This window comes from Pseudonaja textilis, chromosome 1, assembly GCF_049901715.1.
Source record: "Pseudonaja textilis isolate UNSWEBS1 chromosome 1, rPseTex1.2, whole genome shotgun sequence".
NCBI lineage: Eukaryota > Metazoa > Chordata > Lepidosauria > Squamata > Elapidae > Pseudonaja > Pseudonaja textilis.
This window is the reverse complement of record NC_141990.1, coordinates 324,695,247-324,720,412: the sequence shown is the minus strand read 5'-3', so window position 1 is coordinate 324,720,412 and position 25,166 is coordinate 324,695,247. Positions and strand designations below refer to the sequence as shown.

General features: G+C 43.0%; 2 protein-coding genes across 10 annotated transcripts in view; one reads left to right on the top strand and one right to left on the bottom strand.

Annotated features, from left to right (window-relative positions):
- Positions 1-1,688: 1,688 nt before the first annotated feature.
- MRPL54 (mitochondrial ribosomal protein L54) lies at positions 1,689-7,251 on the bottom strand. The gene is made up of 3 exons (XM_026699066.2): positions 7,087-7,251; positions 5,417-5,573; positions 1,689-1,964 (listed from the first exon to the last, which is right to left on the bottom strand). Exons 1-3 carry the CDS (start codon positions 7,187-7,189, stop codon positions 1,832-1,834), a joined length of 393 nt encoding a protein of 130 aa, XP_026554851.1. The 5' UTR covers positions 7,190-7,251; the 3' UTR covers positions 1,689-1,831.
- Positions 7,252-10,778: 3,527 nt separating this feature from the next.
- Positions 10,779-25,166, top strand: part of LOC113435321 (amyloid-beta A4 precursor protein-binding family A member 3) — a 29,336-nt gene continuing 14,948 nt past the window's right edge. Inside the window, exons 1-8 of one of the 9 annotated variants that reach the window (XR_003373897.2) lie at positions 10,779-11,020; positions 14,188-14,541; positions 15,872-16,721; positions 19,386-19,425; positions 21,020-21,165; positions 21,743-21,829; positions 22,956-23,114; positions 23,725-23,920. Coding sequence is in view for 7 of the 9 variants with exons in the window: in XM_087922706.1 (XP_087778832.1) it covers positions 12,342-12,364; positions 14,188-14,541; positions 15,872-16,721; positions 19,386-19,425; positions 21,020-21,165; positions 21,743-21,829; positions 22,956-23,114; positions 23,725-23,928 (1,863 nt within the window). In the remaining 2 variants the exon portion in view is untranslated. Of the gene's footprint in view, positions 11,021-12,251; positions 12,365-12,423; positions 12,585-14,187; positions 14,542-15,868; positions 16,722-19,385; positions 19,426-21,019; positions 21,166-21,742; positions 21,830-22,955; positions 23,115-23,724; positions 23,929-25,166 lie in introns of those variants that run through there. The other 8 variants (XM_026699071.2, XM_087922708.1, XM_087922707.1 and 5 more) reach the window with 8 other exon arrangements.

The window sequence follows — 25,166 nt, the reverse complement described above, 5'->3', positions numbered from 1 at the left end:
CATCCATTGTTTCTTGTCTTGCCACAATGGAGCCCAGAATGTATGTTGCTAAGCGAGAAATTCCTTAAGTTTTTGCCCCGTTTTACGACTTTTCTTGCCACATTTGTTAAGTGAATCACTGCAGTTGTTAAATTAGTAACATGGTTGTTATGTGAATGTGGCTTCCCCGTTGACTTTGCTTGTCAGGATGTTGCAAAAGATGATCACATGATCCTGGGACCCTGCAATCGTAAATCACATGTCCATGGTGATGCTGCAACAGTCATAAGTATGAAAAATGGTCATAAGTCACTTTTTCCAGTGACATTATAACTTCAACTGGTCACTACATGAACTATTCTTAAGTCAAGGACTACCTGTATATGTTTGCAAGATTCACAGTTTAAACAAGAATATACACTATATCCTAAAATTAAGCTCTCATGGTACAAATCAAATTGACCCCATCAGGGCTATTTCAAACGTGTTAAGAGTTCAAATTCTATAACCCCGTGTTTCTCAACCTTCCCAACTTTATGATACATGGATTTCAGTTCCCAGAATCCCACTTTCTTAAAGTTGCCAAGGTCAAAATATACAGATTGGCCTTGACTTATGACCACATTTACAGTGGTGGGATTCAAAAAATGTTACTACTGGTTCTGTGAGTATGGCTTGTTGGGCAGAGCAGGGGAAGGATCTCCATATTCACCCAGGGGTGATATGCTTTTGGTTCTGCCCGGTTCTAAAGAACCGGTAGCTCTGAAGAGCAGCAGACGCCGAACCAGTTCTGTGTTTTTGCTGTTTTGGCCCACCTGCCTGCCCGGGCTCTTACCTGTCTTTTATTTCCTGCTTTTTCAACCTCAGCTGCTTTGCATGGCACAGCTGCGGTTGAAAAAGCAGGAAAAAAGAGGCTTTTCAAACGCTCTGCACCTGCACGCAGTGCTTATCAGCTGTCCAGGCGGTTCAGCTGAAGGTTTTTTTTTACACATGCGCGCAGCGTAGTTAACACCAGTTGAATCCCACCCATGTTTCCACCCCACTCCAGGAGAAGGATACTGTAAAATCCCCATTCCCTCCCCACCCCACTAACCTGCTTTCCAGCTCTGTTCTCCTGGGCAGGGCCACCAAAGAAGACCCAGCCGATCTGCTGGGACTTGGGAGGCAGAGAATAGATGGGGGCAGGGGGCCCAGTCAGAGGTGGCATTTGCCAGTTCTCAGAGCTACTCAAAATTTTCGCTACCGGTTCTCCAGAACTGGTCAGAACCTGCTGAATGCCACCTCTGGACCACAATTGAGCCCAAAACTTCTGTTGCCAAGCGAGACAGTTGGTGAGTTTTGGCCCCTTTTACGATCTTTCTTGGCACAGTTAAGTGAATCTCGTCAGTTATTAAGTTAGTTAGCCCAGTTGTTAAGTGAATCTGGCTTCCCCATTCGCTTTGCTTGTCAGGTGGCAAAAATGGATCAGATGACCCGCAGGATACTGCAAGCATCAGAAATATGTCGATCATCAAATGCCTGAATTTTAATCATGTGACCATGGGTATGCTGTTAACGGTCATAAGTGTGATAAACAGCCACAAGTCTCTTTTTTCAGGGCTATTGTAACTGAATGGTCACTGAACGAACTGTTGTAAATTGAGGATTACTTGTACTCCTATAATTTTTAACCAGTAGGCCTTACAAAAAGATAATGGAAAATCTAAGAATTATAGAAAGTAGAGCTTTTATTGATCATTATTTAGAGGGTAGAATAAGAATAATTAAAAGAGAGAGAGAGAGAGAGAATCCCACTTCCTAATATCCCAAGTCCTTCCTGAGATGACCTCCATTCCACGTCCTAGTATTAGCATCAAAATGGTTTTGTCTTCCAATATTTTTTCGCTAACTTTGTATTCTCTTTCCGGAGCAGACGCCAGTACTTCATAGTGTCCTGGTCCAGTTCTTCTAACTTCTTAGGGGGGCCCAAGTCCATATTGAAAAGCCTGGGATGGGGAGACAGGGAAGAGAAACAGCCATAATAAAATAAATTCAGTCATGCAGCATCTTGAAAAGCTTATAAAACAACAGGGACTGTGGCTTTCTATGGAGGAAGCTGACTGATTGAAAGTGTTAGCAATAGCAATAACACTTAGACTTATGTTATGCTTGACAGCCCTCTCTAAGTGGTTTACACAGTCAGCATATTGTCCCCTACTGCTCTGACCCAGGCTTTGTCAAACATAATTAAACACAAACTTGTTTTAAAAGCAAAACCCATTTTATTACAACACTGGGAATTACTTTCATTCCCAGCCAGAACTAATTATAAACAGTTCCCAATATAAGCACACACCTTTAGGTACTGTGGAATGTTGCCAAAAACAGAACTCTCCAATTATCACAGAAACCAACCGAAATACCAGAAAAAACCAACCAGAGCTTCAATCTATCAAACTACCTTGCTTCCTGCAAAGCTTTCGTTATTGAGGTCTGACTTTTATCCCTTATGGGAGGGGCAATCAACTCCCAGCCTTACTCCCTAGTTGCCCCTTCTGCTTCAGCTGCTCTTGCCTTCTAGCAGCTCTACGCGCACTGGGAACAGGCTCCCCTGGGTCCTCTGCCTCGCTGCTGCCAGACTCCGAAGGCAGCACCCCGCTCCCAGATGGTCCTGGCCCCATCCCTGCATCGGACACAGGACCCGCATCCAAGGCCTCTCCAGACTCCCTGATTGGTCCCCTTTTTCCCTCGCTGTCCGACTATGCTGCCGTCTGCACCGGCTGCGGGCGAACCACAACACCAATAATCTGGCTTCTCATTTTACTGACTTCGGAAAGATGGAAGGCTGAGTCAACCTTGAGCTGGTAAGAATCGAACTCCTGGCAGTCGTCAGAATTAGCCTGCAATACTGCATTCTAACCACTGCGCCACCACACTGATCAAACCTCTGTACAGGTAGTCCTTGAATTACAACCACAAGTGAGCCCAGAATTTCCATTGGTAAGCAAGACAGTAATTGAGTTTTTGTGCCATTTTATGCCCTTCTTTGCCATGAAGTGAATCACTGCAGCTGTTAAGTTAGCAACATGGTTGTTAAGTGAATCCAGCTTTCCCATTGACTTTGCTGGTCAGGAGGTCAGAAAAGGGGATCATATGCCCGCAGGATATTGCAACCATCATAAATACAAGTCAGTTACCAAGTGTCTTGAGTTTTGATCAGGTGACCATGGGGATGCTGCAATGGTCATTGGTAACTTTAGTAACATTAGAAGACTGGTCAGTAACTTTTTTTCAGTGCCACTGTAAGTTTGACCAGTCACTAAATGAATGGTTGTCAGCGAAGGGCTTATCTGTACCTGCCTTAGTCACTGTTCTTTTATTTTAAATCTGGAAACAACAAACACACATAAATAATTTGATTTGGAGACAACAACTTGGTCCTCAACACCAATAAGACAAAGGAGCTTATAGTGGACTACAGAAGGAACAGATCATACATCCTGCCCTTGCTTATCAATGGAGACTGAGTGGAGCAAGTGGCCAGTTTAAAGTTTCTGGGTGTTACCATAAAAGAGGACCTGACCTGGGGTGCCCACATTGCAGCCCTGGTCAAAAGGGCCCAGCAGAGATTATACTACCTGAGACTTCTCAGAAAACAGCAACTGAATGAAAAACTGCTGGTGACCTTCTACTGCTGCAGAGGTGCAGTATGTTAAGATACCTTAACATACTGCACCTCTGTATGGTTTGCCAATTGCACAGTGGCAGATAGGAAAGCACTCCAGAGGGTTAATGTCATTGCCCAGAAGATCATTGGTTGCCCTCTCCCCTCTTTGGAAGATCTTTATAGTTCCCGCTGCCTTAAGAAAGTTAAAACCATTCTCAAAGATCCATCTCATCAGGGACACCCTTTTTTTGAACTATTACCATCTGGCAGATGATGCAGGATAATAAAAACAAAGACAAATAGGCTGAAAAACAGGTTCTATCCCAGGGCAGTAGCTCTGTTGAATTCTACTGTATAATGCAATATTAATACAACATCAGGGGTTTTCAATTCAAGGTATAGAATGTGAAGGATGTGTGTTTGTGTTTATTTTCATAGTCATAATGTACACTAAAGACGGTATTTAATTTCATTGTACGAGGTGCAATGACAATAAAGCAAACTAAACTAAACTTATTCAGAGATCATCATCATTCTAGCCACTGTCTATTCACTGCAGGATGAAGGACTCTTTCACATTTTTTCAACCGATAGGGTTCTGAGCTTTCTTTTTGCCAATTGGACCCAATTGGACCCAGTACAACTTTGGATGGACAGTTGTCAAAGGGCTTTCAAACTTGAATAAGAAGTGACATTCGGAAGCAATGGAAATTTGATTCAAGTAATCTTCAACTTACAACCATAATGAGCCGGTGTCACACAGTGGTTAGAGTGCAGTACTGCAAGCTACTTCTACTGCAGCTAGCTGCCTACAATTTGGCAGTTCAAATCCTATCAGGCTCAAGGTTGACTCAGACTTCCATCCTTCCGAGGTCGGTGAAATGAGGACCCAAATTGTTGGGGGCAACAGGCTGACACTGTAAACTGCTTAGAGAGGGCTATAAAGCACTATAAAGCGGTATATATGTCTAAGTGCTATTGCTATCTATCATCTATCGATCAATCTATTATTTATCTATCATCTATCTATATCTTCTATCATCTATCCATCATCTATCTATATCTTCTATCGATCATCTATCTATAGATATAGATAGATGATAGATTGATTGATTGATAGACAGACAGAAATAGATACACACACACACAAAGCAGTATATAAGTGCTATTGCTATCGCAATAATGGAATCCCGAATTTCCATCATGGTCCTGAGCCGTGTCCTTCATTTACCCAGAACAACACAATAGCAAAGAGAAGCAAAAGACTTCTGTAGCCCCAATCTCAAGGGTGGGCTTCAAAAAATTTAGCAAAGGGTTCTCTGCCTGGTTGCTGGGTGGGTGTGGTCATGGTGGACGTGGCCTAGTTGGCCTCCTGCACCACAGCGGGGTGGAGTGGGGGGTGTTTTTGCCCTCCCTGGGCTCCGGAGGCTTTCCTCAAGCTTCTGGGAGGGTGAAAACAGCCTCCGCGGGCTCCAGAGACTCTGGAAGCTGGAAACAGGCCCATTTCCGGCCTTCCTGAACTTCCGGGAGGCCCGTTTTTCGCCCTCCCCGAGCCTCCACACACACATCCTGCACTTACCTGCATCCCAAATGGGCTGTGTGGAGACTCCTGGGAGGGGAGGGGCAGGGTGGGCGAGGCAAGCCAGGAGAGGGATTTGGGGGTTCTCCGAACTGCACAGGATCTTAGCTAGGGGCTCTCCCGGACCCCTGCGAATCCCCCAGCAGCCCACCCCTGATTGGAGGTCATTCCTCCTTTGCCTATCATCGTAACCGAGACGGGCCACTGCTCACCATTCAGGGTACTCAGAGTCTGGCTTCAGCTCTACGTCCTTCCCTTCCTTGTAGATGTTCACCCCCATAGCATGAGTGGTGAGCTTGACTGGGTCCTTGCATATTTCAGGGCCTTTCAGTTCTTCTTTGGAAAGACCTTTCATTCTGCCTTTCACTGCTAAAAAGAAAATATTTTATTTCAGGAGCTGCTTTGGCATATGTGAGTACATTATTCAGGAGTAGGGGGGGAAAGGGGGGGGTCACTCCACAAGTCAAATCAATCTCTGGGGATATGGGAAAAAAAGTTGCTTTTACATTCCTTTTTCACGCTCTAGGAAACTCAGGCTAACACCCTCAGAAAAAAATTACTTTCAGGAAGCAGCTCAGAGGAGATGGCACTTTTTGTGAAACAATAGCAATAGCACTTAGACTTATGTACCGCTTTACAGTGCTTTAAGTGCCCCTAAGCGGTACAAACTCTGCAGATATTGCTATCATGAGAACTAGCTACTTTCTGCACATACAGTCATCTGCTTTACATAACCCTCAAGCTATACTGTATACAGATAGGCCTCGAGTCACAACAGTTCAGTTAGTGACTATTCAGAGTGACAGTGGCATTGAAAAAAGTGACTCATTACCATTTTTCACACTTACGACCGTTGCAACATCCCTAAGTCACGTAATTAAAAGTCAGATGCTTGGCAATTGACTCATAGTTATGACGGTTGCAGTGCCCCAGGGTCATGTGATCACCTTTTGCGATCTTCTGACAAGCAGTCAGTGGGGAAGGCAGGTTCACTTAACCGTGTTACTAACAACTCCTGTCATTCACTTAACATCTGTGGCAAGAAAGGTTGTAAAGTGAGGCAAAGTTCACTTAACAATGTCTCATTTAGCAACAAATTGTGGGCCAATTGTGGTCATAAGTCAAGGACTACCAGTATTTTGATTAGTTTGGGCTTAGTGTATTGCCTGAACTTCTACTAATGTCATATATATATGTTAGGGTGTAGGAATATACATATTTTTGTATATAGCATATCTATATGTATGTTATGTTGAGAACACCAATAAAATTTCATTTTTAATGTGTGCGAGAGTGCCCACAGAAAAAAAATGTCAATAAAGGTTATCTTATATATAAAATATATCAAGCTTAGACTAATACTACTAAGAGATAGTTTTGCTGTAGTGGCTAAAGGCAGACCAGGTAGGCTACAGTTCAGTGTTTTTCAATCGCAATGACTTTAAGAGGTGTGGACTTCAACTCCCAGAATTCCTCAGCCAAAATGCTGGCAGGGGAAATTCTGGGAGTTGAAGTCCACACATGTTAAAGTTGATAACGTCGAGAAACACCGGCAAGGATAAGTAAAAAAAAAATAAAAGCAATAAGGTTTTAAACTAATCCACTGGCTCCTTCCTTCTAAAAGGCTGGGGCGACAGCACAAATCGAACTTCCATGCAGAAGAGCAATCTACCAAAGATAAACAAAGGAAGAGGACGGCTTTAACAGAATAACGAAGTTGGAAGGGACCTTCTGAGGTCTTCTAGTCGAACCCCCTGCTCACCCAAGAAACCATTTTCAGACAAATGGTTGTCCAGGATGTGCAAGGCTCTTCTTAGATGCCCCTCGCCCCTCCATCCGACCATGGAGGACGCTCAAGGCGCTCCCTTCCACTCTGGCTTACCCGGTTTTTTGGCAGCATAGTTTCTGACCGTCAGCCGCGACCATGAAAGGCTGGAGACCGAGGAGCGGACAGCAGCCCGCAGCTGCAGCCCAACCAAAGCCATGCGACCTCGAAACCTACCCGCTGGCTGGGTCTGGAGGCTTCAGACACACGGAGTCGGCGCAGAAATCAGAGAGCATTCTGGGAAACGTAGTTCGTTTGCCTCCTCCCTGTTTCCTTTTGCGGTCGCCGAGCGCTGATTACGAAGACGACTTAGCTTCTTCCTTCCCCAACCGGGCGCCCCCGCCTCAAACGTGCTGCATCGCAAGAGCCGTCTTCTTCAGTCCGCCTGGACAAATATTTCACAGATTGCAATAGGTTCCTTCCAGGGAAAAATCTCCGCAGAATCCTGCACTTAATGAAATATTATAAAATGTTCATTATAATTGACGTCCAAATGGAAAACACTCCCACCATCCCTAACCCGCTTCGTTAGCTGAAGTCGTTGAAGTTGATGGCATATTGTAGATTTGCTCAAAAAAGCGTCTATATTCTATTGGATTCTGATATATTTATGACAGAGAACAAGCTACTGGTGCAGTTCTTTTCTGTCCCTATCATAGAATATTCAGATTTGTCAGGATAGTCCATCTGTCCATTCTTTTTTTTAAAGTTCGCTATATCTTAGATGAGTTTAAAATAGAATCTCTGTGTTCCAAGAGATATTTAGTGTACAATTCAATCCTGTGCAAAGATGAAAATATGTACAGCTTGAATTAATCCCTCCTCACTACAAAAATAACTATTTTTCTCCACCACACTTGACCCCTCAGCTATTTTTATTTATGATTGTACTTTCATTCTAATGTTCACTATGGATTTTGAGCATGCCACATCTGACATTTATTTACAATGATTGTAAATAAACTGTAGTGTACTGTCGTGTAGTACTTACAATTCAATCCTAGGGAATTTGGACAACTTTCAAATATGTGGAATTTCCAGTCCCCAGTCAACAAAGAATAATTTGTGGGTTGATGTCTACACCACACCTGGACATTTTTCTTAGGTTAGAACCCACTCATTTAAGATTGCTGATTTTAAAAATTATGTTGGCTGGCGGATGCTGTTGAATTACAGTCTACATATCTCCGTAATCAGTAGGATTTTATACTATATTAAGGGTGAGAATAAGGTTCTAGAAGGCAGTATTTTCAACATTAAGCAAAAATGAAGAACGGGTGGGGGGATCTCAAACTGACAAGAGGAAAGTTCAAAAGTAATGTCAGAAAGTATTCCTTCACAGAAAGAGGCGTGGGGAATATTGGAAGCAACTCCCAAGGGAGGTTGTGAGTCAGTCAACAGTAACTGAATAACAGAATGATGGAGTTGGAAGGGACCTCGGAGGTCTTCTAGTCTGACCCCCGGGCTCAAGCAGGAAACCTTATACCTTTTCAGACAGATGGTTGTCCAATCTCTTCTTTAAAATCTCCAGGGTTGAAGAACTTCTGGAGGTAAGTTATTCCACTGATTAATTATTAATTATTCTTGTCAGGAAATTTCTCCTCAGGTTGGATCTCTCCTTGATTAGTTTCCATCCATCACTTCCTGTCTGACTTTCAGGTGCTTTGGAGTTTAAACATTTGAGTTTTACTGGTAACATGCTTGGGATAAAGACATGTCCATCATCTGACAAATATAAAATAAAATAAACATAATTAAAAACAATTAAAAAGAAAAACAAAAAAAACAAAAACAAAAAGGCAGACTTGACAGACTACTGAGTCACCTTCAACCTTCAGTTCTCTATGACTGAAAATTGGTGGAAATTACTGTCTAAGAGTGAAAGAATGATAGGACAAGAAAGAATTTGGAATTAACAATAAACTCCAGCAATTAGATAAAATTTTATTAGGATCAGGCAAAAAAAACCCTCACTTTACAAATATTTCACTTCATAACATACATTTTGGGCTCAATTATGGTCCTAATTTGAGAACTCTGTATCTGTCCAGAAACGGGGACAAGGAAGGGAATTATTTTAATTTCCTCTGACTGCAGGGACTTTAAAAAAAATAATAAAAGTAGCTAATAGATGGTAAAAATGCCAAATCCAGTTTGGACATCTGGCTGACTCTACCATGAACTACAATATGAATAACTATTATATAACAACCTGTGGGAACATAGAGTTGAAAAATAGCTCAGAATGAACAGATTAAAATGTTGTGGGATTTCCAAATATAAACTGATAGAGTGTTGGCACAACACACAAGATTTAAGGGTGGCTGAAAAGACAAGAGTGTGGAAGATTGATGTGGCAATACAAGGAGATAGTAAAATAAAAGACAAAAGAATTGATAAAAATCACAAATTTTTCACTTAGCAACATAGATTTTGGGCTCAATTGTGGTCGTAACTCGAGGACTACTTGTATCTCCAGTCACAAATGGTGATCACATGATCCCAAAATGCTGCAAAACTTGCCAGTTGCCAAGTGTCTGAAGTTTAATCATGTGACCTTGGTGATGCTATGACAGTCATACATAGGAGTACCAATCATAGTCATTTTATTCAGTGCCATTGTGACTTCAAGCAGTTGCTTAGCAAATGATTGTAAGATGAGGACTACCGGCATCTACCTATGATCTAAAAGTTTGGTGTTCATGTATGGCTTCCCGAATCTTTTTCTACCTGGGAACTGATTCTTAAATAGGATGATATTTAAATTTAAATGATTTTTTTTTTTAAATCCTCTTGTCCATGCTCAGAGTTAGTCTTGTTTTGTTTTTAAAATTGGTGTGGCCCAGCAGTTTTTTTCTCTGCTTTGTTTTCTAAGCAAGGGTCACAAAAAGGTAGCTTTTTGTGGCTGTGAGAAAACTTTTCAGACTGTGAGAAAAAATAAATTCCCAGAATCCTGAGCAAAAGGCAAAGCTCTATGACAGAAAATTGGCCACGTTTGAGTGAACTTATTTCTTTCTCTCTCTCCTTCCTTCCTTCCTTTCTCCTTTCCTTCCTTCCTTGCCTGTTGTAACTATCTGAAAAATGGAAGTCTGGACTAAGATGAGAGAAATACTTCATAGTACATTACGTTTACATCCCCCAGCAAACAACTATATTGTAAGCCACTCAGAGTTACTCTCTAGTAAGATAGGCGGCCAATAAATTTAATAAATAAAATATTGTAGAGTTAGGGTACACCCTAACACAAACAAGTTGCCAGAGACCAGCAGCTTCCTCCGAATCTAATGTTACTTATTCTGGATCTGTGACAAAAAGTGGAACAGCACCATAGATTTTTAAAGGCAATTCAATCCTCATCATCAAAAGGCAACCTGATCAGCAGACACATGCTATTCCAGGCTCTGCTTCGTTTGACAAAGAAAACAGGTGAAATATGAGCAAGGTTTTGCATTACATCAGCAAACAGGACGGCAGTCCGGTTTGTACCGTGGGCAACCAATTCTTCACGTTGAAAGGAAATAAACTCAACTCTGCAACCACTAAATTCATTTTTGGGGGGTGCATTTTTAAAAAGCTATCTTTTGTAACTTGATGACGAAATGCAGATTTCTGATTTACATAGAAATTTGGACCATCCCGTTATGAAAGCTAGACAAACTCTCCTTTTTCAAATTTGTAAGGCGGATATACCGATACTTTTACTTTGGAAAGCTAAACCTTATTGACACAAAACTACATCTCCCAGAAACCTCTCTGAGCACATGCTCAATCCTAATGGGAACGAGTGAGCGAGCGGGCGAGCGAGAGTGAACCCCAGGAAGAAAAATACGTGGTCGAATATTTTTATATATATGTTCAGCTTTAATCCGCGATTTGCTGGCCTAATCCTGGCTCGGTATTGGATCCCGGCCCGCAAGGGATTCCGAAGAACTTGCGACTCACAAAGGGTTCATCTTTCTCTTCAAACTTGAGAGCCAAACTTTTCTTAGAAGTAAGTTTGTCCAAAGGGATGCTTTTGTTTTAAATCTTGCACTCGCCCACCCACCCAAATAAAGTGGGGATGGGGAAAGGTTTTCTACAGTGTGTAGATTGTTTTATTCTCTTAAAAACGTATATTGTTAGAAACTTCTCAAGCTCCTTTGGGAACTTTTTGAAGGGAAATCTTTTAAAAACGGCCAAATTTTGATTTCCTAAGATTGCTTATTGTTTTTTCGGGAACTATAAACTTTCCTATATAGAATAAAAGGCCAAGTGTGATTGGACGCACAAGGAATTTGTCTTGGTGCAAATGCTCTCAGTGTACATAAAAGAAAAGATATATGGAGGGGGAGTGAAAGAGAAATGAAAACAAGTTTAAAAGAGAAGATCATCAGGTAGATAATGACATCAGAGGGATAGTGAAAGCAATCTGGATCAGACTGAAACAAAGTAGAAAATAAATTCAGAATTCAGAATAATTTATGCAGAAGACTTGAGTATTCAGAGGGCTTTAAACCTAGAAATTTTTCTTTCAAGTGAATATGCTAAGAATTTCTCTGGCCTTTAAGATGGAGCAAAAAATGTTCACACTCTTTACGCTGCATATAGCTTTTTTCCCTCTTTCCTCTTTTAAATTTAATTTGGGAGACGATCATTGCATTTCAGTAGCTAAAACTTGCTGAATCTTTAGCCGCAGCAATAAATCACTTATATGGTACTTTTCTTCAGCAACAAAACCACACTGCACTGTATATATATCTCCTTTGTTGTTTTTTTTAAAGCAGGCATTGCAGAATTTCCTGCCTATTTGGAAGCAAATAAGTGTCAGCCAGATTAGTGGGTTGCTGGCTTTTCAAATCGATCCTGTCAGCAGATGCAGCATCCAACTGCAGCATAACAATCCTAACAAACCAAGTTTTGTGAAAGGACCTACAAGGATGAGCTATTTTTAATGTCTTCACATAAAAATTATTACTCCAGCAGTATATGTGCTGCATTTGATATACAGCACAGTGTGGATCTTAAGCCTTGCTCCTTCTACAAATAGGTTCAGTGAGAAGCCCAGGAGAAAAATGTCCCTCGTATTAAAAGCATTAAAATAAAAACTTCTTTAAAACTAAATACAATAAAACAAAACAGGGCAAGCAACTTTTAAAGCAGAGATGACTGAGCATGCTCAAATAAATGTGGAATGTTGATTGATAATTTTTTTAAAAAAAATATTGAGTGGGTGGAATGAAAGAGAATTCAGCTGGCTGGGACTTTGAACAGACTTGGTGGTGTTGTATTTTAGCACAATTGCTGTGGAGCTTCAGTGCCCTTTGCCTAGGACGATGGCCTTGGATATTGAGTCTATGTATGTCTCTTTGGCAAGTAGCCATCCTGCTTTTAATCTATCTTTTTCCCTCAGTGAACCATGCACAGAAGGTTGCAACCATATTTTCCTATATCCTGGAAAATTCTCACTGCAGTAAAACTTACCAGTTTTTAAACAGGTTATATCTTATCTGTGTTTTCCTACAAAAAAAGCCTGATTTCATTTAGTGGATCTTGCCCTTTAATCAAATGCATGTAAAGTAGGCTGTGTTACATATGGTATATTTTCTAGAGCTGTCTTTTGTGTGTGTGTGTTTCAATTTCATGCTTTGGGTCTTCCATTACATTATGGTAGTTTCATTTTCCATTTCCTTTTTTTCCCCTTTGCTTGCATTTTAGGAAAATCCAAACTTTTGTCAGGATTAGAAATTGTTTCCTGAGCTAGAAAAAACAGATTTTAAAACAAGTTAACAGGATGAAGCTTAAAAAAAAAACTATTTTTGTAATCAATCTCAAACCCCATAGTCTGCCAACTTTTGTAGTTAAATTACAAAATTTATCCTACCGCAATGTTAACAAGTTCATCTTTTTTAAAATCGGATTACACTATTGTTAATAGGAACAAGCACTTAATTTCTGCTAAGATGGCAGCTTTAAGCTACAGGTTAAGGAGGAGTCTGGTTGCTAACTTTGGCTTTAACCCAAGTTCGTACGTACAAATGGATTGCCTGTTACTAAAAATGGTGGATCGTGTTGTCCTTCCTCAGACTGAACTAAGCGTTGTTGAAGCCATCCAATGCTTTCAGGAACAAGCTGTATATTAAAAACACACACAACTCCTCTGGTTTCTGAAAGTTTTGGGCAGCATTGCCTGGAGAAAGGAGAATGCCAAATGCCGTTTTAATACAGTTAGTCCTCGACTTACAAACATTTGTTTAGTGACTGTATAAAGTTATAGGGACACGAAAGAAAAAAAACCTTACCGCCGGTCCTTATTTTATCTCCGTAGCAGCATCCCTGTGGTCACATAATCAAAATTCAGTTGCTTGGCAACCAAAGTGTGTTTATGATGGTTTCAAAATTCAAAATTAAAAGTCAAATGCTTGGCAACGGATTCATATTTATGAACAATGGTGGTATTCAGGTTTTTTTTTTTACTACCGGTTCTGAGGGCATGGTTTGGTGGGTGTGGTGTGGCTTGGTGGACGTGGCAGGGGAAGGTTACTGCAAAATCCCCATTCCCTCCTCACCCCACTAACCTGCTTTCCAGCTCCATTCTCCTGTGCAGGGCAACAAAAGAAGACCCAGCCAATCAGCTGGGACTTGGGGTGGCAGAGAAGAGATGGGGGCGGGGCCAGTCAGAGGTGGGATTTGCCAGTTCTCCCAACTACTCAAAATGTCCACTACTGGTTCTCTGGAACCTGTCAGAATTGGCTGAATACCACCTCTGCTTATGACAGTTGCAGCCTCCTGGCGGTCATGTGATCCCCTTTGGCAATCCTCTGACAAGCGAAGTCAACGGGGAAGCCACATTCACTTAACAACTGCGTTACTAATTTTAACACCTGCAGTGACTCACTTAACAACTGTGGCAAAAAAGGTCATATAAAATGAGGCAAAACTCACTTAACAATTGACTTACTTAGCGACAGAAATGTTGGGCTCAATTGTGGTCATAAGTCGAGGACTCCCTGTATTTAACTACCCTGACAGTTGCCCTACCGTGTGTTCAGAAGAATGATTTCTCTTCCTCTCACGCTTCCCCTCCCCCCCCAAAAATGATGTCTTGTGAGAAAAGGAAGCCGAAACTCCTCCTGCCTCTACCTGAGGTCCAAGATTACACACACCCATTTTGTTTCCAAGTGTAGGGTCATTGCTGTCGCGTCCTGGAGGAGCAATCACAATGGACGGTGGCGTGGATGTTAAGAAAGATGCAAGTGAGGGGTGCGGGATCCTCTCGGAATCTGTAGTGCCTCTCCCCACGGATTTGGAAAATGAGATTGAGGCTCCTGTTGATTCTGGAGAAAATGCTTCCGTTATCCAACAACTGCCCACCTCTCCTGGTGACAACCAGGTTCTCCCGGAGCTTCCGAATCTGGATTCAGGGCCCTGCTACCCCAAAGCAGAAGAGATCAGGATTGGCCTGGATGGGGAGGGTGAGTCCAAAAGATGCTCGGAACCACAAGATACCACTTCTTTGGCTCCTGAGATCTCCAGGTAAAAAGTCTCTCTTCCCTTTTGTGTATTCCTGTAGAAATGGGACAGATCAGCAGTCTCCAATCTTTCTGGCTCAGTGGACCAGTGGGGTTGTGGGGGGAAGGAGAAACGAGATGATTTCGTGGGCACACACTGCTTTCACAAATGCAGCATCGCATGTGCATGTGTGCACTTGCCCACCACTTCCACAGCCCGGTTGTGAACGGGCTGTGGACTAGGGGTTGGGGACCCCTGGGTTAGACAGACAGATGGGCGGGTGGGTGGATGGATGGTGTGATGACCCAGGGTGGGATACAGAAGCAAGAAAGTCATAAAAACAGGTGAAGTCCATTTAATTCCTTCAAATTGGCTTTAAAGGTCCAATCAGATAAGAACTGACAAGACTAGAAATATTTTCACACTTTGCTTCCAGCACTGGCCCATGCACAGTTTGTCCTTTTTAAAAGTCCTCACAGCTGCAGCCCATGAAGGGGATCAAGGCCCTTTCCTCCCCCGTAGACCACGCCATTCACGTTTCTCCCTTATCCGATCCTCCCTGCATGTCCTAGGATGAAGAGGGGATGGGCCTGGGTCTTCCTCTGAATGCCCAGCCGGCGTGTGCCCTTCCCTAGTTTCCTCCACAGTCCCACTCCCTGTCGGCTGTTCCTCCTCTCGCTCGGAGTCAGATTCTAATAGGGGCATGACAGATGGATAGATTCATCTATCCATCTACACATGCGCACCTCTAGTACATGGAGGTTGACAATTGGGCAACGTAAATGGATTCACCGTGCGTCTTGTATATTTCTTGCTTCAAAAATGGGAGAAACAATTTCTCTTCGTTTCTAGCAAAGGGAAGGAGCTCCCCGTGTTAATCTTCAAATTGCTCACTGAGGCTCAGAGTTTTGCTTTAACAGCCGCTGTAGCTCGTCCAATACAGCATAGTTAAAGCAAATTATGACTCGATGAGATAGAATAGCTGGAAGGGACCTTGGAGGTCTTCTAGTCCAGCCCCCTGTTCTAGCAGGAGACCCTATACTAGGAGTGTCAAACTCATGTCGGCATGTTGGCATATCAGGACTTTTCCCCCCTTTTCTAAACCAGGTGAGGGCGTGGCCAGCGCGTGACATATCTGGCCTGCGGCCTGGGAGTTTGACAGCCCTGCCCTATACCATTTCAAATAAGTGTCTGTCCAGTCTCTTCCTAAAACCCTCCAGTGATGAACACCCACAATTTATATATATGAATATATTATGAATATGAATATATTTTGCATTGACTTTCCCTTCTTGGGGCAGGCAGCCTCTCTTGTGACTTGGAGAAATGTTAAAAGTTTGGTTTTCCTCAGCAGGAATGGTATGGAGGAGGGAGCCAAAACTTCAGCTCAGAACGAGAACACATGCTGGACACCCAAACCAGACCAGGTCTCCTCGGAGGTAGAGAGTAACCTCAAGATCGCTCTTGACCAGGGTGAAATTCTGAAGGAACTAGAGGAGAAGGATGTGGAAGAGGAGATTCCAGAGGCTGACCAGGCCGAGTTCTTAAAGCTTTTTGCCCGACTGCAGAGACTTAACCCTGGCTTCCATGACAAGTTGCCCACTCCTGAAGATGACCTCTTGGCTGCCTCTGACGGCGAGGAAAGCCACGGGTTAGGAGATGGAGACAGGCGGCCCCTCCTTGAGCATCCTGAGGACCTCCAGGGACCTCCGGACAAACGTGCCCCTTCTCTACTCCATGTAGCCACAGGGCAGGGCCTTCGGGCAGCCGCTCAGCACCTCCTGAGATCTGTCCAGGGACAGAGAAGTGGAGAATTGCTTTCCCCAGAAGCTCACCAGGAGAACCTGCTCAGTCTCCTCCATTACGAAGGGGGAATTTCCATGGAGGAGGAGGAAGATGACCAGATAACCCTGGCCCACTCAGATGTGATGATCAGGACTGGATGTCAGAAAATGGAAGTTGAAGAAAGGGCTGTAACCCCAGAGAAAGTCCCTTCTGAACCTGCCTGTGATGATATGGAAGAGAGAAGAAAGAAAGGACGACGTAGGCCCAGATCGAGGATCCTAAAAGAATCCACTAGCTTGGAAGCAGCTGCCTCTTCTGACTCCAACTTGGAGGCCCGCAGCTGGGAAGGCTCCCCAGATCCAGTGGGGGGACCTGTCCTGAATCGCATGGAGGATTCCTCTCCCATCTCTGATCCAGTGGTGAGTATCTTGCAGGACAATGTCCACACATTGCTCTGAAAGTCGTCAAGGGGCCTTGATGACTTTATTGACTTGTGGGTTGTTGCAAGCCATGATTTATGGCTTAGCACCATGCGCAAACGCTGCTGTCACTTGTTTAACCAAACTTGGTTTGCATTGATGGGGTTATGAAATCATTGTAAACTAGAATAGCAATAGCACTTATATACCTTATATACCGCTTTACAGTGCTTTAACAGATAATCAGAGTTGGAAGGGATCTTATAGGTCATTTTGTCCAACCCCCCCACCCAAGCGGGAGACCCTGACACCATTTTTGACAAATGGCAGTCCAATCTCTTCTTGAAAGTCTCAAGTGACGGCACTCCCACAACTTCCGAGGGCAACTTCTGTTCCATGCATTGATTGTTCTCACTGTCCGGAAGTTTCTCCTTATTTCCAGGTTAAATCTCTCCTTGTTCAGTTTCCATCCATTATTCCTTGTCTGGCCCTTGGATGTCTTGGAAAATAGCTTGACCCCTTCCTCTCTGTGGCAGCCCCTCAAATATTGGAAGACTGCTTTCATGTCTCCCCTGGTCCTTCTCTTCACTAGACTAGCCGGGCCCAGTTCCTGTAACCGTTCTTCATATGTTTTAGTCTCCAGTCCACTCATCATCCTGGTTGCTCTTCTCAGCACTTTTTCTAGAGTTTCAACATCTTTTTTATAATGTAGTGACCAAAACTGGATGCAGTACTCTAGGTGTGGTCTTACTAAGGCTTTATTAGTAGATTAGTAGATACTTGATCTCAATTGTATCCCTCTGTTAATGCAATTTAGGATTGCATTAGCTTTTTTGGCTGCTGCTGCACACTGCTGGCTCATAGTTGGTTGTTCACTAAGACTCCAAGATCCCTCTCATAGTTACTACTATACAGTCCTCTCTAAGCGGTTTACAGAGTCAGCCTTTTGCTCCCAATAAGCTGGGTCATCATTTGACCCACCTGGGAAGGACGGAAGACTGAGTCAACCTTGAGCGTGGTGAGATTTGAACTGCCAAACGGCTGGCAGCCGGCAGTCAGCAGATGTAGCCTGCAGTACTGCACTCTAATCACTACGCCACCGCGGCTCATGATGATGAATGTGGTTTTCCTTGGTTTTGTCTTGGTTTGTTCTTTGTTGTGGGAATCCTGTCGATTGAATAGTTATACAATAATAGGAATTAAATCAGACGTGGGCATTTTACAGTCTGTGGGCCACATCCGGCCTGCATTCTGTCCTTGTCCAACCCATAGCAGAGGAAGCAGAGAAAAATCGTAAAATGGGGCAAACTCACTTGACAAATGTTTCACTTGGCAACATAATTTTTGGGCTCAATTGTGGTCATAACTCTAGGACTGCCTGTATTAGCGGCATCTTTGTCTTCCTACTATCTCTTATCTATGCTGTTAGCTGTCTTACTTTAAGGATCATGCACAATTGCTGAAAGGCACCATTTTAAATAACGTTGTGCATTCATTACATGGGTATCCTGCCAGAAACCAAATAATCTGGGAGATTGTCTCCAGAGGTTTAGTAGATTAGTAACAGATTAACAGAGTTGGAAGGAACCTTATAGGTTATCTAGTCCAACCCCCTGCCCAAGCAGGAGATCCTACACCCTTTCTGACAGATGGCAGCCCAATCTCTTCCTCAAAGTTTCCAGTAATGAAGCTCCCACAACTTCTGAAGGCAACTTCTGTTCCATTGGTTGATTGTTCTCACTGTCAGAAAATTTCTCCTTATTTCCAGGCTGAATCTCTCCTTGATCAATTTCCATCCATTATTCCTTGTCTGGCCTTCAGGTGCCTTGGAAAAAAGCTTGACCCCTTCCTCTCTGTGGCGGCCCCTCAAATGTTGGAAAATGCTATCCTTGGTCCTTCTCTTCCCTAGTCTAGCCATGCCCAGTTCCTGTAACCGTTCATCATATGTTTTAGTCTCCAATCCCCTAATCATCCTGGTTGCTCTTCTCTGCACTTTTTCTAGAATCTCAACATCATAATGTACTGACCAAAATAAGCTGCCTTCTGGTTAGATTGATCACCTTACGGTAAAAACTCATGATATCAGGTGTGCATTGTGACATCATGACACAACAGCATAAATTATATAGTTTGCACCAGTTGTGCAAAATCAGTACAATGTGCTTGCAATAAAATCATTACTACATAGCTGACGTTGGCCAATTCCAGATGCTAAGCAGGGTTGGATCTGATTAATACTTTCATGAGAATCCTCTAAAAAATTCCAGTGTTCTTGGCTAGAAAAATTGGGAAATTTAAAAAAAAAAATCAGAAAAGGGCAGTGGGAAATATCAAGAAGACAGCGTGGATGCTGACACCAGGAATCAAAGATTATTTAGCTTTACAGTAAAATATGCTTAGGTCAAATTTCTAAAACAAAAGTTAGGCATCCAGAGTTTGAAGGGGATTAATTGGATTGATTTCTGCAATTCTCAATTTTTAGCCTGTGAGGTTAGTAAAGTAATTTTATTCTGATTTTGTATCCCGTTTTTATTATGTAAAGTTGAAAGCTGCCTAGAGTCTAGTAGATTTCAGGCGGTCAGATAAATGTCATAAATAAATAATTAAGATCTCCCCAGCTTTACAAAGCCAACTCTTTTTTCCCCTTTCCTCTTTCTTTAACAGAATAAAGGCAACGTGTCATCTTTCCCACCTTATAAAGATGGTAAGTGAAGAATTTTGATTGATTGATTATTATGTCATGTGAACTTTGGGCTAGCCCCTTCCTCCCTCCCTCTTAGCCCAAACAGCCAATCAGATGTACTGGAGAACTAGGTGGATTAGAGCAGGGGTCTCCAACCTTGGCACCTTTAAGACTTGTGGACTTCAACTCCCAGAATTCCTCAGCCAGAGACCCAGGTTCTAGTTCCTCTTCAGCTACAGAAGTCATTGGTTAACTTTGGGTTAGTTCCTCCCTCTCAGTCCAAGAGCTAATGAGTCCTAGCAGCATGGAGACCCAAGTTCTAGTCCCTTCTTAGACACAGAAGCTCCTTGGCTTTTTTTATTTGATTTGTCAATCGCTTACAAGATAATAGGTATAAGCGTAAACATAGTTATGAATACATGAAATGGGTACATACAAGAAAAATAAAAAGAAACAATAGAACAGGGATGGTAGGTACATTGGTGCATTTATGCACACCCCCTACAGACCTCTTAGGAAAGGGGTGAGGTCAAGAATAGACAGTCTAAGGTTAAAGTTTTTGGGGTTTGGGGAAGAAACCACAGAGTCAGGTAGAGTATTCCAGACATTGACCACTCTGTTGCTGAAGTCGTATTTCCTGCAATCAAGTTTGGTGCCATTCACCTTGAGTTTGTATCTATTGTGTGCTCTTGTATTGTTATGGTTGAAGCTGAAGTATTCATTGACAGGAAGGACATTGCAATGTATGATTTTATATATTATACTTAGATTGGACCGAAGTCGGCATAGTTCTAGTTTTCTAGGTCTAGAGTTTCAAGTCTGGTGGCATAAGGTATTCTGCAATGAGTAGAGGAGTGGAGAACTCTTCTTGTGCAATATTTCTGGACTTTCTCAAATGTGTTAATATCAGATACATAATGTGGGTTCCAGACTGATGAGCTGTATTCGAGTATCGGTCTAGCAAATGTTTGTATGCTCTAGTTAGTAATGTGATATTACCAGAGAAAACGCTACGTAAGATTAGGTTAACAACTCAAATGCCTTTTTGGCTATGTAGTTACAGTGGGCTGTAGCACTTAGATCATTAGAGATGAGTACTCCAAGGTTCTTGACAGAGTTTGAATTATCAACAAGGTCTTGACTATTCAGCTTGTATTTTATTTTCTGATTTGTTTTTTGCCAATATGTAGGACAGAGCATTTATTTGTTGAGATTTGAAGTTGCCATTTGTTTGACCATTCTGATATATAGTTGAGGTCTTTTTGAAGGGTAGCAGTATTTTCTGTGGTGTTGAATAGCTTTACATCATCAGCGAAGAAAACGCACTTGCTCTTAATGTGATCACAGAGATCATATTCTGGAGAACCAGTAGCGAAAATTTTGAATAGTTCGGAGAACTGGTAAATCCTACCTCTGACTGGAGATTTTACAGTATCCTTCCCCTGCCACGCCCGCCAACCCATGCCCACAGGACCGGTAGTAAAAACATTTGAATCCCACCACTGTTCGTAGGATATTGTTAACATATGCTACATAGGGTACCTTATGGTGATGAGAATGGTGATGACACTGAGAATAATAATGTTATTAAACAAGCCTTTTCTATGTGTCTCAGTCCCAGGTCCCTGTGAGCCTGAAGATCTGTTGGAAGGGGTGATCTTTGGAGCCAAATATCTGGGCTCCACACAGCTGGCTTCTGAGAAAAACCCATCTACAACCGTCCGCATGGCTCAGGCCCAGGAAGCCGTTGATAGGATTAAGGTGGGAACAGCAGGAATGAGACACCAAGAGGGAAACCTTGATAGCTACATCTACAGGTAGTCCTCGACTTACAATCACGAGTGAGATCAAAATTTCCGTTGCTAAGTGAGACAGGTGTGAGTTTTGCCCCATTTTACGACCTTTCTTGCCACAGTAGTTATGGAATCACTGCAGCTGTTGGGTTAGTCACATGGTTGTTAAGTGAAGCTGGCTTCCCCACTGACTTTGCTTCTCAGAAGGTCGAAAAAGTGACTTCAAACGGTCACTAAACTGTTGTAAGTCAAGGACTACTTATACTCAGTTGCATCGAAGAAAAGGGGGCTCTGTTCCGATTGCAGCAAAATGGAACCTCCATGTTCAAGAGCAGCTTATCTTTTCAGTGCAGTTAGTGGAGCGTTAAGTGGTGAACAGGGTGGTTGAGCTCCACCACCCTGATGTGGGCTTTGTGTCTTTGGTCAACCATGTTGGGTTAAATTAGGCCAGATCTATTGGGGTCTTAAGGAAACTCCACGCCACAATTACCTATTATCTCTCCAATCCTGACCTCTTTCCTTCACATGTTTTCTTTCCAATGCAGGCACCTGAAGGAGAATCCCAGCCAATGACCGAAGTAGATCTCTTTGTCTCCACTCAGCGGATTAAGGTCCTCAGTGCCGATACACAGGTGCATTTACAGCTGCCCGCTCAAAAAGCATTCGGCCTGCTGCCTCCATTTGAGATCATGTCCAGTGGACAAGGCCCAAAATGGCTGCCTTGGGGTTGCGGGAGGGATGGCTACTCACAAAATGTCCCTTATCCAGAAGACCCACAAATGAAACTATGCCATTGCTTCCTCCCTATAACCAGGGTGTTCCATTTAACTATATCACATTTTTTAAGAATTAGTGGGGTGGGGCATTGAAATTTTAAGACTGTGTTGTGGTGTGTCCTCAAAATGGCTACCGATGTGGGGGGGGGGGTTCCTCTCACAAAACGACTGGGGACAGGCTGACAGGAAAGAATTACACTTTTCTTTTGGGTATAATATTTTTTTTTAAATAATTGCAATCTTTACAGTACAGATAGTCCTCAATTGATGATCACAGTTGAGCCTGGAATTTTGATTTTAAGTTGTTGAGGTTGTATGTTGAGACCAGACTTGATTTTATGACATTTTTAGGACAGTCATTAAGTATGTCGCCATGGTTGTTAAGCGAATCACATGGCTGTTAAGTGAAACCTGGTTGTAGGTCTGAATCCAGCCTATCCAATGGGCGTTTTTTGCTGAAAAAAATTCTCAAACATAATTACATGACCTCAGGATACTACAAATGTATAAATGTAAGCCAGTTGCCAAGCACCAAAAATCAAGGACTGCCTGTTCTAAAATCAAATCAATCACAAGCAGTGTCTGGAAATGTATTGGCACCATAATTGTCTAACTCTGTTGTATGTGTATGGAGATACACGCACATGCGCGCACACAGACATATATATACATACAGACAGACAGATATTTTAACTCAATTTTACAACGATGTGATTTTTGTATGAGTTCTGGAAAGTGACGCATCACTAGAAATGTTTGTGCCAGTACGTTCTGTGAAACAAGCCGTAGAACAAACCAGGGGCTCCTGCAACAGGCACAGAGGCCAGCCTGGCAGAGGATGATGTGAGCTGTAGTTCAGCACATCCAGAGGACACAGTTGAGAATATTTCACAGACAGTTGGAGAGTATTCTGTGAAATGGCATCCTGTCATTTCTGGTCTATTTCTTCCTTTCTGCTTCTCTGGCCTCCTTGCCACCTTAGGAAACCATGATGGATCACCCCCTCCAGACCATCTCCTACATTGCTGACATTGGGAACATCGTGGTGCTCATGGCCCGTCGGAAGCTCCCTCGCCGGGCGGATGCTTCCACCGAAAAGCAGCTGTACAAAATGATCTGCCACGTGTTCCACTCATCTGACGTGAGTGTGGGGAGATTTTGGTGGACAACACTGCCAAGCAGAGTTCAGATGTGCGCCCACTCTCTCAATTAGAGTAGATCTTGTCTTGTTAAGAGCAGGGGTGTCAAACTCAGTTTCATTGAGGGCCTCATCAGGGTTGTGTTTGACCTCAGGTGTGTCCAGGGTGGGTGTGGTCAGCATGATGTCCCTTGTGTCGGGGATGCCTGTGGTGGCCTGAATGCTGTTCCAGCAAAAATGGGCTCTGTTTTCAGCTGTGACGGCTTCCTGCCAGCGAAAACAGAGCTCAGGGCAATGGGTGGGATGCACAGCCCTTGCAATCTCCGTTTTCGGCTGTGACAAACTCCTGCAACCTTCTGCCAGCAAAAACGGAGCTCGAAAAAGCTGCGTGTGGACCTTCGCAACGTCCATTTTTGCTGGCAGAGGCACTGTGGGTTGGTCCTTTGCTATTTCCAGGCCGGCCCCGTGGGCCACATCTAAGCACCCTGCCGGCCGGATCCAGCCCCCGGACCTTGAATTTGACACCCCTGTGTTAGAGTAAACTGCACGCTTGGAAAGAAGCTAGTCCTGTAACTGTGGAAATGCTTGTCATTTGCTGTTTTCTGCCCTACAGGCTCAGCTGATAGCCCAAGCCATTGGGCAAGTCTTTAGCGTGGCTTACCAGCACTTCCTGCGGGCCAGTGGCATTGACCCCAGCCAGCTGGGCTCCATGCAAGACCAGAATGATGATGAGAAGGATCACCCCAGCCTGATCGAGGGAGAGGAGCTTTATAACGGAGACCTGGCTCACTTCTCCAAGCAAGAGAACTGTAAGGAAGTAAGAATGGAGAGGAGGTTGTTTTGCTAGAGGTGGAGAGCATTAGAAATGCCTAACCACCACAGAAGGAAATAGCTACCACCCATTTCAAATGCTTCCGCTCTGTTGGGCCTTAGAATTGGTTCTAAATGGTTCGGCAGGCCACTCAGTCTTCACTAATCTTGTCTTGGCCTGGTTGGCTCTCTGGATGCATTGGGCAAGTATGGGCCCTTTATAACCTGTGGACTTCAACTCCCAGAATTCCCAAGCCAGCCATGCTGGCTCGGGAATTCTGGGAGTTGAAGTCCACAGGTCATGAAAGGACTATAGTTGCCCAAGAGAGTTTATAAAATGTACTGGATTGGGAAAGATCTGTAAATACGACCGGTCATCAGTGGGCACACATACACACCATGTAGCCATGTGACTATTTGGGGCGCTTGATAACTATCCCACATTTACAGCTATTTGCAGCAGCATCACATGGCCACATTTTATGATGTTTTTTTTTTTACCAAAAGCTGGCATTTACTTCCGGTTTTCAGCAAAAGTGGCTCATAGCAAACAATTGGTTCACTGAAAAACCCTCATTTTAAAAAAGGCCATAAAATCAGGCCAGTCATGTGGGTGATCCCCTTTAAAACCACCATGACCTACAAGCATAATGGACAGGCCCCATTACTTTCGTAAGTGGAGGACTTCTTGTATTGTGTCACATTTTATGATAAGATATTCCAATTAATATTAATGGATAAAGAAACAAATGATCTTGATAGCCGGTAGAAGATCCTTTAAGTTGTTCAATTGGCTGCCTCCATTTTGTCCAGCGTGAGAACGTGTCAGGATTCTCCAGAACGTTCCATCTTTTCCCCAGACCGTGAAATTTAACCCCAGAGGGAGTGGTTTGACAGTATTTTGGCAATAAATGTTCTTAATATAGGAAGTGGTTCTGGAAGAGTAATATCCAGAAAACTGACCATCTCCCTGGGCAAGACTGATTAGTCTTGTCCTGAAAAAAAAACAAAAAAACAGAATATTCTCCTCAGAACAATTCATCTCCTGTTTGTTTGTTTTTTTAACTTTACACAGCAAAGCTTTTCCCAGTTTTTTTTTTCTTCTCAGCAAGTTATTTTTTCAAAGAAAACAATGATTTCCTAAAGTGGGTGAAACAAAGGCAAGAAGGCTAAATAGCAACAGACATATTTTCTTTCAATGGGAGGTAGGGGAGGCCGAAAGGCTCATTGGGACAAAAAACTTCT

Coding starts and splice junctions, on each gene's coding strand:
- MRPL54 (XM_026699066.2), bottom strand. CDS start 7,189: ATGGCTTTGGTTGGGCTGCAGCTGCGGGCTGCTGTCCGCTCCTCGGTC. Junction 5,574..7,086: donor CTATGCTGCCAAAAAACCGG/GTAAGCCAGAGT, acceptor TTTTCTTTTTAG/CAGTGAAAGGCAGAATGAAA. Junction 1,965..5,416: donor GACTCTGAGTACCCTGAATG/GTGAGCAGTGGC, acceptor TCCCCATCCCAG/GCTTTTCAATATGGACTTGG.